At 39.4% G+C, this 15122-nt stretch overlaps 1 protein-coding gene across 10 annotated transcripts in view; it reads right to left on the bottom strand.

Moving 5' to 3' along the window:
• WBP2NL (WBP2 N-terminal like) overlaps nucleotides 1-15122 on the bottom strand; it is a 72075-nt gene that overhangs the window by 19174 nt on the left and 37779 nt on the right. For 7 of the 10 annotated variants that reach the window (XR_007517423.1, XR_007517420.1, XR_007517422.1 and 4 more), the window contains exon 5: nucleotides 12637-12750. The exons of the other annotated variants lie outside the window; for them this stretch is intronic. Coding sequence is in view for 2 of the 7 variants with exons in the window: in XM_049884540.1 (XP_049740497.1) it covers nucleotides 12637-12750 (114 nt within the window). In the remaining 5 variants the exon portion in view is untranslated. The remainder of the gene's footprint in view (nucleotides 1-12636; nucleotides 12751-15122) is intronic. 10 annotated transcript variants of the gene reach the window in all.

The raw sequence follows: 15122 nt of genomic DNA, 5'->3' as shown, positions 1-15122 counted from the left end.
TCCCATGGAGTGGCTGAACCACTGATCTTTCAGTTAGCAGCTAAGCACTTTAATCACTGCACCACCAGGGTCCTCTAAATATACACCTAGACATATCATATTCGAACTGCATAAAACTAAAGAGAAAGAAAATAATTTGAAAGAATTTGGAGGCAAAAAAAAAAAGAAAACCAAAACACATTACCTACAGAAAAACAAGGATAAGCATTACACCGGACATCTCTTCAGAAAACATGCAAGCAACAAGAGAATGGAGTGAAAATTTTAAGGCACTGAAAGAAAAAAAACAGCAACACACAATTTTCTGTCTGACAAACTTATCCTTCAAATATGAAGGAGAAAGAAAGGGTTTCTCAAATAAACAAAAACTGAGGGAATTTGTTGTGAATAGATCTGCCTTGTAAGAAATGTTAAAAAAACAAAAAAGCAATAATAAAGAAAAAAGTTATTTGGAGACAGACTTCACTAGATCAATTCAACAGCAGATTAGAGAAGGGAGAAGAAAGAATCAGCAAACTTGAAGAAAGACAATCAAAATTATCAAGTCTGAGGACCAGAAATAAAAAAGGATAAAGAAAAATGAGACCTGTGGGACACTGTCAGGCATACCAACATACACATTGTAGGAGTCCCAGAAGAAGAAGAAAGAGAGAAATGGGCAGAAAAAATTTTTTGAATAATAATAAAAAAAAAAACTTCCCAAATTTGATGAAAAACACGAATATAAGCATCCAGGAAGCTCAACAAACTCCAAGCAGAATAAACTTAAAGACATGCAAGCTGAGACAAATTACAGCCATCAAAAACCAAAGACAAAGAGAGAATCTTGAAAGCAGCAAGACAGAAGCAAATCATCACATACAAGGCATTCTCAGTAAGATTAACATCTGATTTCTCATCAGAAACCATGAAGCCCAGAAGGCAGTGGAATGACATATTTAAAGTGTTGAAAGGAAAAAAAAAAAACTTTCAACACAAGAATTCTGTATCAGGTGAAACTATCCTTCAACAATGAAGAAGAAATGAACACATTCCCAGACAAACAAAAGCTGAGAGAGTTCAGGTTGAAATGAAAAGACAATTGACAGTAAAGCAAAGCAATAAGAAGAAATAAACTGGTAAAGGTAACTACAAAAGTAAATATAAAAGCCAGTATTGTACATTTTTATTTGGAACTCCTCTTTTTTTCATATATTTTACAAAACGCAGACAAGTGAGCGTTTCCAGAGCTGCATTCATTTGTTGAAACATCTCAATTGTTATTCTGTCAATTCCTGGAGGCTTGTTTTTCACCAATGCCTTCTGGGCTTTATGGACTTCTTCCTTCAGTACCATCAATTCCTGATCATATACTACCTACTGAAATGGTTGAACATCAACCAATTCCTTTTGGTATAATGACTGTGCATTCCTTCCATCTTCTTTTGATGCTTCCTGAGTTGTTTAATATTTTCGCCATAGAATCCTTCACTATTGCAACTGAAGGCTTGAATTTTTTCTTCAGTTTTTTCAGCTTGAAAAATGCTGAGTGTGTTCTTCCCTTTTGGTTTTCTATCTCTAGGTCTCGCACATGTCATTATAATATTTTACTTTGTCTTCTCCAGCCACCCTTTGGAATCTTCTGTTTAGCTCTTTTACTTCATCATTTCTTCCTTTTCATTTAGCTACTCAACATTCAAAAGCAAGTTTCAGGGTCTCTCCTGACATCCATTTTGGTGTTCTCCTTTCTTTCCTTTTTCATGATCTCTTGCTTTCTTCATGTATGATGTCCTTGATGTCATTCCACAACTCATCTGGTCTTCTGTCATTAGTGTTCAACGCATCAAATCTATTCTTGAGATGGTCTCTAACTTCAGGTGGGACATACTCAATGTCGTACTTTGGCTCTCGTGGACTTGTTCTAATTTGGAAGACAGCTACCTGGCCAACCGACTGGAAGAGATCTATATTTATGCCTATTCCAAAGACAGGTGATCCAACGGAATGCAGAAATTATTGAATAATATCATTAATATCACAGCAAGTAAAATTTTGCTTAAAATCATTCAAAAACAGCTGTAGCAGTATATAGACAGGGAACTGCCAGAAATTGAGAACAGATTCAGAAAAGGCCATGGAACCAGGGATCTCATTGGTGATGTCAGATGGATCTTGGCTGAAGGCAGAGAATACCATAAAGATGTTTACCTGTGTTTTCTTGACTATGCAAAGGCATTTGACGATGTGGATCATAACAAATTACGGATAACGTTGCAAAGAATGAGAATTCTAGAACACTTAATTGTGCTCATGAGGTACCTCTACACAGATCAAGAGGCAGTCATTTGAACAGAACAAGGGGATACAGAGGTGCTTTAAAGTCAGGAAAAGTGTGGGTCAGGGTTGTATCCTTTCATCATATTTATTCAATCTGCACGCTTAGCAAATAATCTAAGAAGCTGAACACTGTGAATAGAAAAGGGGCATCAAGATTGGAGGAAGATGCATTAACAACCTGCATTATGCAGATGACACAACCTTCCTTGCTGAAAGTGAAGAGGACTTGAGGCACTTACTGACGAAGATCAAAGACCACAGCCTTCAGTATGGATTACACCTCAACATAAAGAAAACAAAAATCCTCCCAACTGAACCAATAAGCAAAATCATGATAAATGGAGAAACGACTGAAGTTGTCAAGGATTTCATTTTACTTGGATCCACGATCAACACCCATGGAAGCAGCAGTCAAAAAATCAAAAGACACATTGCTTTGGGCAAATCTGTGGCAAAAGACCTCTTTTAAGTGTTAAAAAGCAAAGATGTCACCTTGAACAGTAAGGTGCACCTGATCCAAGCCACAATGTTTTCAATCGCCTCATACGCATATGAAAACTGCACAATGAATAAGAAGACTGAAGAGGAATTCATGCCTTTGAATTGTGGTGTTGGCGAAGAATATCGAATATACCATGGACTGCCAAAAGAACAAACAAATCTGCCTTGGAGGAAGTACAATCAGAATGTTCCTTAGAAGCAAGGATGGTGAGACTTAGTCTCACATACTTCGGACATGTTATCAGGAAGGATCAGTCCCTGGAAGGAATCATGCTTGGTAGAGTAGATGTTCAGTGAAAAAGAGGAAGATCCTCAACTAGATGGATGGACACAGTGGCTGCAATAATAGGTTCAAGCATAACAATGATTGTGAGGATGGCACAGTACCAGGCAACATTTTGCTCTGTTATACACAGAGGTCGCTGTGAGCCAAAACCAACTTGACGGCACCTAATAACAACAACAACATAAAAAAGGTAAGTGTATAAAACAACAATTATAAATCTATGTTAATGGGCACACAGTATATAAAATGTAATTTGTGAAAATAACAATTTAAAGGGGGATGGAGATATATAAATGCAGAATGTACGTATACCAGTGTAACTAAGTAGATATTCAAACTAGGTTGTTATAAGTCTAAGTTTTTAATTGTAATCCCCACGGTAACCACTAAGAAAACAATTTTAAAACTACAGAAAATGAAAAGGGAATTAAAAGAGTACACAACAAAAATTCAACTAAATACAAAAACAGGCAGCAATGGAGGAATGTAAAACATAAAAGACACAGAAAACAAATAGCTAAATGACAGAAGTAAATTCTTTCTCATTAATAATTAAATGTAAATGGGTTAAAGTCTTCTATTAAAAGGCAGAGATTGGCAGGTTGGATTAAAAAAATGATCCACCTCTATATGTGGTCTACAAAGGACTCACTATAGATACAAAGACAAAAAGAGGTTGAAAGTAAAAGGATGGAAAAGCATATTCCATGCAAATAGTAACCAAAAGATAGCTGGGGTATCTATATTATTATTAGACAATAGGCTTTCTTCTTTCCATGGCCCGTATCCAACCATTTCAAGAGGTGGCATATGATCAGGAACCGACGGTACTGAAGGAAGAAGTCCAAGCTGCTCTGAAGGCACTGGCGAAAAACAAGGCTCCAGGAATTGATGGAATATCAATTGAGATGTTTCAACAAACAGATGCAGTGCTGGAGGTGCTCACTCGTCTATGCCAAGAAATATGGAAGACAGCTTCCTGGCCAGCTGACTGGAAGAGATCCATATTTATGCCTATTCCCAAGAAAGGTGATCCAACCGAATGTGGAAATTATAGAATAATATCATTAATATCACACACAAGCAAAATTTTGCTGAAAATCATTCAAAAACGGCTACAGCAGTATGTCTGTCAGGGAACTGCCAGAAATTCAGGCCAGTTTCAGAAGAGGACGTGGAACCAGGGATATCATTGCTGATGTCAGATGGAGTCTGGCTGAAAGCAGAGAATACCAGAAGGATGTTTACCTGTGTTTTGTTGACTACGCAAAGGCATTCGACTGTATGGATCATAACAAACTATGGATAACACTGCGAAGAATGGGAATTCCAGAACACTTAATTGTGCTCATGAGGAACCTTTACATAGATCGAGAGGCAGTTGTTTGGACAGAACAAGGGGATACTGATTGGTTTAAAGTCAGGAAAGGTGTGCATCAGGGTTGTATTCTTTCACCACACCTATTTAATCCGTATGCTGAACAAATTATCCGAGAAATTGGACGATATGAAGAAGGATGGGGCATCAGGATTGGAGGAAGACTTATTAACAACCTGCGTTATGCAGATGACACAACCTTGCTTGCTGAAAGTGAAGAGGACTTGAAGCACTTACTAATGAAGATCAAAGACCACAGCCTTCAGTATGGATTACACCTCAACATACAGAAAACAAAAATCCTCACAACTGGACCAATGAGAAACATCATGATAAATGGAGAAAAGATTGAAGTTGTCAAGGATTTCATTTTACTTGGATCCACAATCAACACCCATGGAAGCAGCAGTCAAGAAATCAAAAGACACATTGCATTGGGCAAATCTGCTGCAAAGGACCTCTTCAAAGTGTTGAAGAGCAAAGATGTCACCCTGAAGACTAAGGTGTGCCTGACCCAGGCCATGGTATTTTCAATCATATCATATGCATGTGAAAGCTGGACAATGAGTACAGAAGACCAAAGAAGAGTCGATGCCTTTGAATTGTGGTGTTGGTGAAGAGTATTGAATATACCATGGACTGCCAAAAGAACGAACAAATCTGTCTTGGAAGAAGTACAACCAGAATGCTCCTTAAAGGCAAGGATGGCGAGACTGCATCTTACATACTTTGGACATGTTGTCAGGAGGGATCAGTCCCTGGAGAAGGACATCATGCTTGGCAGAGTACAGAGTCAGCAGAAAAGAGGAAGACCATCAACAAGGTGGATTGACACAGTGGCTGCAACAATGAGCTCAAGCATAACCACAATTTTAAGGACTGGGCAGTGTTTCATTCTGTTGTGCATAGGGTCGCTATGAGTCGGAACTGACTCGATGGCACCTAACAACAACAACAACAGACTTTGAATCAAAAAAAGTTCAAGAGACAAAGAAAGCCATTATATATTGATAAAAGGCTCCATCTGGCAAGAAGATATAACAATCATAAACATATATGCATCTAACAATAGAGCCCCAAATTATATGAAACAAAAATTGACAGAGCTGAAGGGAGATATAGCCAGTTCCATAATAACAGCTGGAGATTTCAATACCCTACTTTTGATAATGGATAGAACAACCAGAGAGAAGATCAGTAAGTAAACAGAGGACTTGAAAGACACCATAAACGAATTAGACTTAAGAGATATATACAGAATACTCCGCAAACGAGAACAACAAAATACACAATCTTCTCAAATGCACACAGAATATTCTCCAGGATGGAACATATGTTAGTCCAAAAACCAAGTCTTAACACATTTTAACAGACTGAAATCATACAGAGTACTTTCCCCAATCACAATGGAATGAGATTAGAAATCAGTAACAAAAGGAAAACCTGAAAATTCACCAATATGTGGACATTAAACAACACATTCTTAAACAACAAATGGGTCAAAGAACAAATCAAAGGGAAATCAGAAAATACCTTGAGGTGAATGACAACAAAAACACAATATACCAAAATTTACGGGATGCAGCTAAAATTAAGAGCAAAACTCGTAACTGTAAATGTCTACATAAAAAAAAGGAAAATCTCAAATCAATGACCTAACATTACAGCTTCAGGAACTAGAAAAAGCAAACTAAGCCCAAAGCAGAGAAGAAAAGAAATAATAGAGATCAGAGCAGAGAAAAACAAAACAGAGGCTAGAAAAGCAATAAATTAAGCAAAATCAAAAGTTTGTTCTTTGAAAAAAAAAATCGACAAAACCTTAGCTAGACTGGATAAAAAAGAGAGAGAACGTAAATTATTAAAATCAGGAATGAAAGCGGGGGGCATTACTACCAACCTTAAAGGAACAAAAAGGATTATAAGAGAATACTATGAACAATTGTACAACAAAAAATTGGGCAACCTAAATGAAATGGACAAATTCCTAGAAACACACAAACTACTAAAATTGATTCAAGAAGACACACAAAACATAAAGAGACCCATAACAAGTAAAGAGGTTGAATAAGTAATCAAAAACCTCCCAACAAAGAAAGCCCCAAACCAGATGGTTTCACTGGTGAATTCTATGAAACATTTTATGAGGAATTAACACCAGCCCTTCACAAGCTCTTCCAAAAATAAGAAGAGAAGGGAAAACTTGCTAATTCAATTTATGAAGCCAACATTACCTTGATGCCAAAGCCAAATACATGACAACAAAAGAAAAGTACAGGCCAATATTCTTTATGAATATAGATGCAAAAATCCTCAACAAAATACGAGCAAACCAAATCCAGAAGCATATTAAAGGGATTATACACCATGACCAAGTGGTATTTATTTCAGGAATGCAAGAGTGGTTCAACATTAGAAAATCAATCAATGTAATACACCACATCAGTGTTGTTGTTGTGTTGTTAGGTGCCATCGAGTCAGTTCCGACTCATAGCGACCCTATGCACAACAAAATGAAACACTGCCCGGTCCTGTGCCGTCCTTATAATCTTTCTTAAGCTTGAGCCCCTCGTTGCAGTCACTGTGTCAATCCACCTCGTTGAGGGGCTTCCTCTTTTCCGCTGACCCTGTATTTTACCAAGCATGATGTCCCTCTCCAGGGACTGATGTCTCCTGACGTGTCCAAAGTATGTAAGACACAGTCTCGCCATCCTTGCTTCTAAGGAGCATTCTGGTTGTACTTCTTCCAAGACAGATTTGTTCATTCTTTTGGCAGCCCATGGTATATTCAATATTCTTCAACAACACCACAATTCGGTCTTTCTTATTCATTGTCCAGCTTTCACATGCATATGATACAGTTGAAAATACCATGGCTTGGGGTCAGGCACACCTTAGTCTTCAAGGTGACATCTTTGCTTTTCAACACTTTAAAGAGGTCTTTTGCAGTTGATTTGCTCAATGAAATGAGTCTTTTGATTTCTTGACTGTTTCTTCCATGGGTGTTGATTGTGGATCCTTGACAACTTCAATTTTTTCTCCGTTTATAATGATCTGGCTTATTGGTCCAGTTGTGAGGATTTTTGTTTTCTTTATGTTGAGGTGCAATCCATAGAGAAGGCTGTGGTCTTTGGTCTTCATCAGTAAGTACTTCAATTGCTCTTCGCTTTCAGCAAGCAAAGTTGTGTCATCTGCATAACGCAGGTTAATGAGTCTTCCTCCAACCCAGATGCCTCTTCTTCACACAGTCTAGCTTCTTGGATTATTTGCTCAGCACACAGATTGAATAAATATAGTGAAAGGATACAACTTTGACACTCAACTTTCCTGAATTTAAACCACAGAGTATCCCCTTGTTCTGTTTGAATGACTGCCTCTTGGTTTATGTACAGGTTCCTCATGAGCACAATAAGTGTCTTAGAATTTCCATTCTTCACAATTGTTATCCACAACTTGTTATGATCCACACAGTCCAATGCCTTTGCATAGTCAATAAAACATCTTTCTGGTATTCTCTGCTTTCAGCCAGGATCCATTTGACATCAGCAATGATATCCCTGGTTCCACATCCTTTTCTGAATCCAACTTGAATTCTGGCAAGTTTCCTGTCGATGTACTGCTGCAACTGCTTTTGAATGATCTTCAGCAAAATTTTACTTATGTGTGATATTAATGATATTGTTGAATAATTTCCCCATTCTGTTGGGTTACCTTTTTTTGTAATGAGCACAAATATGGATCTCTTCCAGTTGGTTGGCCAGGTAGCTGTCTCCCAAATTTCTTGGCACAGTCGGGTGAGCACCTCCAGCACCGCATCTGTTTGTTGAAACATTTCAGTTGGTATTCTGTTAATTCCTGGAGCCTTGTTTTTTGTTAATGCCTTCAATGCAGCTTGGACTTCTTCCTTCGGCAGGGTCAACTCTTAATCATATGCTACCTCCTGAAATGAGTGAATGTCAACCAATTCTTTTTGGTACGGTGACTCTGTGTATTCCTTCCATCTTCCTTTTATGCTTCCTGTGTCATTCAATATTTTCCCTATAGAACCCTTCAGTATTGCAACTTGAGGCTTCAATTTTTTTCTTCAGTTCTTTCAACTTGAGAAATGCTGATCATGTTCTTCCCTTTTGGTTTTCTAACTCCAGCTCTTTGCACATTTCATTATAATACTTTACTTAGTCTTCTTGAGCTGCCCTTTGAATTCTTCTCTTCAGCTCTTTTACTTCATCATTTCTTCCTTTTGCTTTAGCTACTCGACGTTCAAGAGCAAGTTCCAGAGTCTCTTCTGACATACATTTTGGTCTTTTCTTTCTCTCCTGTCTTTTTAATGACCTCTTGCTTTCTTCATGTATAATGTCCTTGATGTCATTCCACAACTTGTCTGGTCTTCAGTTATTAGTGCTCAAGTGTCAAACCTATTCTTGAGGTAGTCTCTAAATTCAGGTGGGATATACTCAAGGTCATATTCTGGCTCTTGAGGACTTGCTGTTATTTTCTTCAGTTTCAACTTGAACTTCGTATGAGAAATTGATGGTCTGCTTTGCAGTTGCCCCTTGGCTTTGTTCTGACTGTTGATACTGAGCTTCTCCCTGGTTCCTTTTCACAGATGTAGTTGATTTGATTCCTGTGTAGTCCATCTGGCAAGGTCCACGCATAATAGTCACCATTTAAGTTGTTGAAAAAAGGTATTTGCAATGAAGAAGTCATTGGTCTTGCAAAATTCTATCATGTTATCTCTGTCGTCCTTTCTATCACCAAGGCCATATTTTCCAACTACTGATCCTTCTTCATTTCCTATTTCCACATTCCAATCTCCAGTAATTATCAATGCATCTTGATTGGATGTTCAATCCATTTCAGACTGCAGAAGTTGATAAAAATCTTCAGTTTCTTCATCTTTGGCATTAGTGGTTAATACATAAATTTGAGTAATAATCATATTAACTGGTTTTCCTTGTAGGTATATACGTATATATAATCCTATCATTGACAGCATCGCGCTTTAGGATAGATCTTGAAATGTTCTTTTTGATGATGAATTCGATGCCATTCCTCTTCAATTTGTCATTCTTGGCATAGTAGACTATATTATTATCTGATTCAATATGGCCAATAGCAGTCCATTTCAGTTCACTAATGCCTAGATATCTATCTTTATGTGTTCCATTTCATTTTTGAAGACTTCCAATTTTCTTAGAGTCATACTTCATACATTCCATGTTCCAATTATTAATGGATGTTTGCAACTGTTTCTTCTTATTTTGAGTTTTGTCACATCAGCAAATGAAGGTCCCAAAGGCTTTACTCCATCCACGTCATTAAGGTCGACTCTAAGAAGCAGCTCCTCCACAGCTGTCTTTTGAGTTCCTTCTAACCTGAGGGGCTCATCCTCTGTCACTATACCAATGTTCTGCTGCCATTCATAATGTTTTCATTGGCCAGTTTTTTCAGGAGTAGATTGAGGTCCTTCCTCCAAGTCTGTCTTAGTCTGGAAACTTCACTGAAACCTGTCCACCATGGGTGACCCTGCTGGAGTCTGAAATACTGGTGGCAGAGTTTCCAGGATTACATCAACATGCAAGCCACTACAGTACAACAAACTGACAGACAAGTGGTGGAAAGGACTAGAATCTAGAATATATAGTGAGCTCTCTCAAAACTCAACAGTAAAAACAAACAACCTGGTTAGAAAATGGGCACAAGACATGACAAGACATTTCACCGAAGGGCATATACAGATGGCAAATAAGCACATGAAAAGATGTTCAACCTCACAAGCCATTGTTGTTGTTGTTGTTAGGCACCGTCAAGTCAGTTTTGACTCACAGCAACCCTATGCGCAACAGAACGAAACACTGCCTGGACCTGAGCCATCCTTACAATCGTTGTTATGCTTGAGCTCACAAGCCATTAGGGAAATGCATATTAAAATCACAATGAGATATCACTACATACCTACTGGAATGGCCAAAATAGAAGGATTATTACATCAAATGTCAGAAAGGGTGTGGAGAAACTAGATCATTTATATACTGCTGATAAAATGTAAAATGTTACAACTACTCAGGAAAACAATTTGGCAGTTTTTTAAAAAATTAATTATGATGGGTCTTAAAAGCTTGTGAGCAGCCAGCTAAGATACTCCACTGGTCTCACCTGTTGAGAGCAAGGGAGAATGAAGAAAACTAAAGACACAAGGACTAATGGACCACAACTACCACAGTCTCCACCAGACTGAGTCCAGTACAACTAGATGGTGTCCAGCTACCACCACCGACTGCTCTGACAGGGATCACAATAGAGGGTCCTGGACAGAGCTAGAGAGAAAAATGTAGAACAAAATTCTAACTCACAAAAAAGAGACCAGACTTACTGGCCTGACAGAGACTGGAGAAATTCTGAGAGTATGGCCCCCAGACACCCTTTCAGATCAGTAATGAAGTCACTCCTGAGGTTCACCCTTCAGCCAAAGGTTAGACAGGCCCCCCCAAAAAAAGAGACTAAAGGGCCACACCAACCCAGGGGCAAGGACTAGAAGGCAGGAGGGGCAGGAAAGCTGGTAATAGGGAACCCAAGGTCGAAAAAGGAGAGTGTTGACATGTCATGGGGTTGGTAAGCAATGTCACAAAACAATATGCGTACTAACTCTTTAATGAGAAGTGAGTTTGTTCTGTAAATCTTCATCTAAAGTACAATAAAAAAAATTACTGTGCAACTACCATACAATACAGTTATTGGAGTCCTGGGCACTCATTCAACTCTGACTCATGGCAATCCCACGCGTCATTTAATAAAATGCTGCTCCCATGATCTGTTGCAGATCAGACAATGTTCCATTTTAATCCACTGGGTTTTTCATTGGCTGATTTTTGGGAGCAGATAGCCAGGCCTTTCTTCCTAGTCCATCTAGTCTGGAACCCCCTCTGAAATTTGCTCAGCATGATAGCAACATGCGAGGCTCCACTGACAGATGGGTTGTGGGTGCACATGAGGTGCGTTGGTTGGGAATCTAACTCAAGTCTCCTACTCAGCAACAAAAAGGAACAAACTATTGATTCATGCGACAACCTAGATGAAACTCCAGGGAATCATATACTGAGAGAAAAAAACCTATCCCAAAAGGTTACATCGTTTGATTGCGTTTACATAACATTCTTGAAATGACAGAATTATAGAAATGAAAAACAGATTAGTGGTTGCCATGGGTGAAGGAGGAGGAGGGTGTGGGAGGGAAAGGGGTGTGGCTTTTAAAAGGCATAGCAGGAGTGATCCTTGAGGAGATGCAAACATTCTGTATCTCAAACATGCCAATGTCAATATCCTGGTTGTGATATTGTACTATGGTTACACAAGGTGTTACCATTGGGAGAAGCTGGATAAAAGGTACAAAGAGTCTCTCTGTATCATTTCTTACAACTGCAGGTGAATCAACAATGATCTCAAAATTTAAAAATTAATTTAATAATCCTACAACATTTACTTTTAGATTACAAATATTAGATTTTTATAATCCTTTAAAAAAGAATGTAACTATTAAGGTTACAAACAAGTAGCCTTAAGTTGCAGACAAAACTAAAAGCCCACGGACATGCACGCATATCATGCTCTAAGAGGGAACCCAAGAAAAGGGCCTGCATTTGGGGGTCCGTTGGCAGCCTGTTGGGAGATGCCCTGTGGCCTACAAGAGACAGTGGGCCACAATGGAGAATCACTGAACTATCACCTCCCAGGAGCCTGACTCACTGGCACTTGACAGGCACAGTAGTTAATGGTTACAGGGCGTAAACCCCAGGGGTTGAGTCCTCGGTCAGGTTGAAGGGCATGGCCCACACATGATGGCTATGCTTGTGCAAAACAGGGAGAACTGGGCAGGAGCCTGGGTTTTCTGCTCCAACTGTAAGCAGTTGGGAGTTGCCCAGGTATGCTCCATGTTTGTACATAATAGTCAAAAAGTAAACCAGAGACAAAAGCCCAGTCACTTGCTGGCTTGCCACTGGGTTTCAGTCTGGAAATGAAGTCATGGACCCAACCATTTTCCAGCGCCCTAAACCTCCACTGCTTCTCTTGCAGCCACGTTGGTGGCAAGTCTGCAGTGAAGAGATCTCTGGGCCCCTGGCAGACTTTCCATCTCCCAGGAAGAGCCTCCCCCACACCTTACCTTGACAAGGGTTTTCCAGAGTACACGGCATGTTCACCTGTCCAGGAATGACCACATACATGGCCGGCCCGCCATACCAATAATTTACATTTCCAAATGGAATTCCTCTGGCAGCTGAGAAGTTTAGCAAAACAGAAACCCTTTTTATTCTTTTAAGTTAGATGTATAGCAGCTATCAACCAAATAAGTAACCAGGTATTAACCACCATCTTGTACGTGTGCCCAGCAATACTCTCAGATGCAAGATAAAAACACGTACGGCTCTCGTCCCAACCTGCACGCGTCCTGAATGCGGGGACTGTGGTTTACTTGGCTGCGCTTCGTCAGAGCCTAGCATACCACCTACCATAACAGGTATTTTGAAAATATTTCCAAGGGAGGATTCTAGGAGTTGGCAAGAAAAATCCATTAAGGAACAATGAAAGGGCAGTGTGGGACAGAAGAAACAGCACAGGCTTTGGAGTCAGACGGACCTGGTTTCAAATCCAAGCTCCACCATCTATCAGCTTCATGACCTTGGACAAGTCATGTAAGCGCCCTATTCTGTAAACAGGAAATAACAATAACTACCACAGAGGATATTTGTGAGCGTTTATTAATGATTTGAGTCTCAAATGGTCAAAGCGTTGCAGTGATGACTGTAATCATACACTCAAGCAAGCCAACTGGGGGAGAAGACTTTTCTAAACCGGGGATGGGGTGAGGGGAAGGGGGGAGGGAGGGGAGGTAGGAAGGGGTCAGAGGTTGAGAAACTGATATTGTTCAGAGACACCTGGGTACCAACTCTGCTTTCTCCCCATTGATCAGGCTGTTGGCTTGCTGTTGCTGAGCGTGGTTTAAAAACCAAGAGAACCTAGTGTGTGCAAACACTACCTTAGATGGAAATGCAGAGATTATTAACATACACGCTTCCAGAATAACGATGTAAGCTCCCAGTATAAACCAGGAGTAGCACAGCAAGAATCAGGCACTCCCATCCAGGGAAACCCTACCTTCTGGGGACATTGTGCCATTGAAAGCCATGGGTCTCTGCCCCCATTTATTTATGTCTTAGGATCTCTATTAAATTCCACTAATCATTTCTTGAAAAAAATTTAATCCAATATTGTCTTTTGGTAGTTATTCTTCTGTAAGAGGTTAACAACTTGCTAGGGTGAGGACACTACCTTTCTCTCACTGTGCCTAGTACTGCAGTGAACACTGGTATACACGTCTGTTCACATCGCTGCTTTTAAGTCTCTCAGGTATAGACAGACCTTGGAGTGGGACTGCTGGGTCATATAGTAGTTCTATTCTTAGTTTTCTGAGGAACCAAAACACTGCCTTCCACAATGGCTGTACCATTTCGCAATCCCATCAGCTTCCCCATATCCTCACCAACATTTGTTATTTTCCGTTCTTTTTCTTTTTTTATCTTAGCCGTCCTAGTGGGAGTGAAGTGGTATTTCATTGTGGTTCTGATTTGCATCGCTCTGATGGCTAAAGACATTGAGCATCTTTTCACGTATTTGTTGGTCATTTGCCTTTCTTTTAAAAAACACCCTCTGGTATTATGATGTATTTAACCTGCCAGGTGAGTTTAACTATGGATTTACCAAGTTCAAGGAAAGAATCTCACTGTGTGTGCAAGATTTACATATTATGAATACATAAAATACAAAGAAGGTTGCAAAGTATGTGATTGACAAATAAAACCCAGCTGCTGTGGAGTCGATGGATTCATGGCAACCCCATGTGTGTCAGAGTAGAACTGGGCTCCACAAGGCTGTCTTTTTTTTTAATAAACAATATTTTATTGTGCTTTCGGTCAAAGTTTACACAGTAAACTAGGTTCCTGACTGACAATTTCTGCACAAATTGTTCAGTGACATTTAGTCACATTTTTCAATGGTACGTCGACATCCTCTTTCATTGTGTTCTGGTTGTCCCATTGCCAGTGCTCTAGTTTCCCTGCCCACTTATCTTCTCATCTTCGCTTTAGAGTAATTGTTGACCTTTTGGTCTCATACTTACTGGGCTTTTAATCAGCACTGATCACACATGCTGTTGACTTTGTACAGACTGTCACTTTTATGATAGTTTTCCAAGCCAAAAGCAAAAACAATTTTCATTTATGTTTTTATTTTTTTTAAATAAATCTCATATCCCCTAGTTAATAATAGTAGCTAACATTTGGTAAGTGCTTACTGTGTGCGAGGCACTATCCCAAGCCCTTTCATGTATTAGCTTATCTAAATCCTCACAACCCTATAAGGTAGGTATTGATACTGTCCCCATTTAACAGATGAGGAGACTCAAACACATGAAAGTTAAATAACTTGGCCAAGGTTGCCAAAAGGAAAAAAAAAAAAGCTATTGAGTTTTAGAGCTGGGATTTGAACCCAGTAAGTCTGGCTCTAGAGGCCTGGAGTCTGACTCCCTTAGCCACTATGGTATACCACCTTTCAAGTGGTAATTCGCCAACAGTTCATGTTTTGTCCCTGTGG

The sequence above is a fragment of the Elephas maximus genome, chromosome 4 (genome assembly GCF_024166365.1).
Source record: "Elephas maximus indicus isolate mEleMax1 chromosome 4, mEleMax1 primary haplotype, whole genome shotgun sequence".
Lineage (NCBI taxonomy): Eukaryota > Metazoa > Chordata > Mammalia > Proboscidea > Elephantidae > Elephas > Elephas maximus.
The sequence above is the reverse complement of the archived record's forward strand: the minus strand, read 5'-3'. Positions and strand labels throughout refer to the sequence as shown.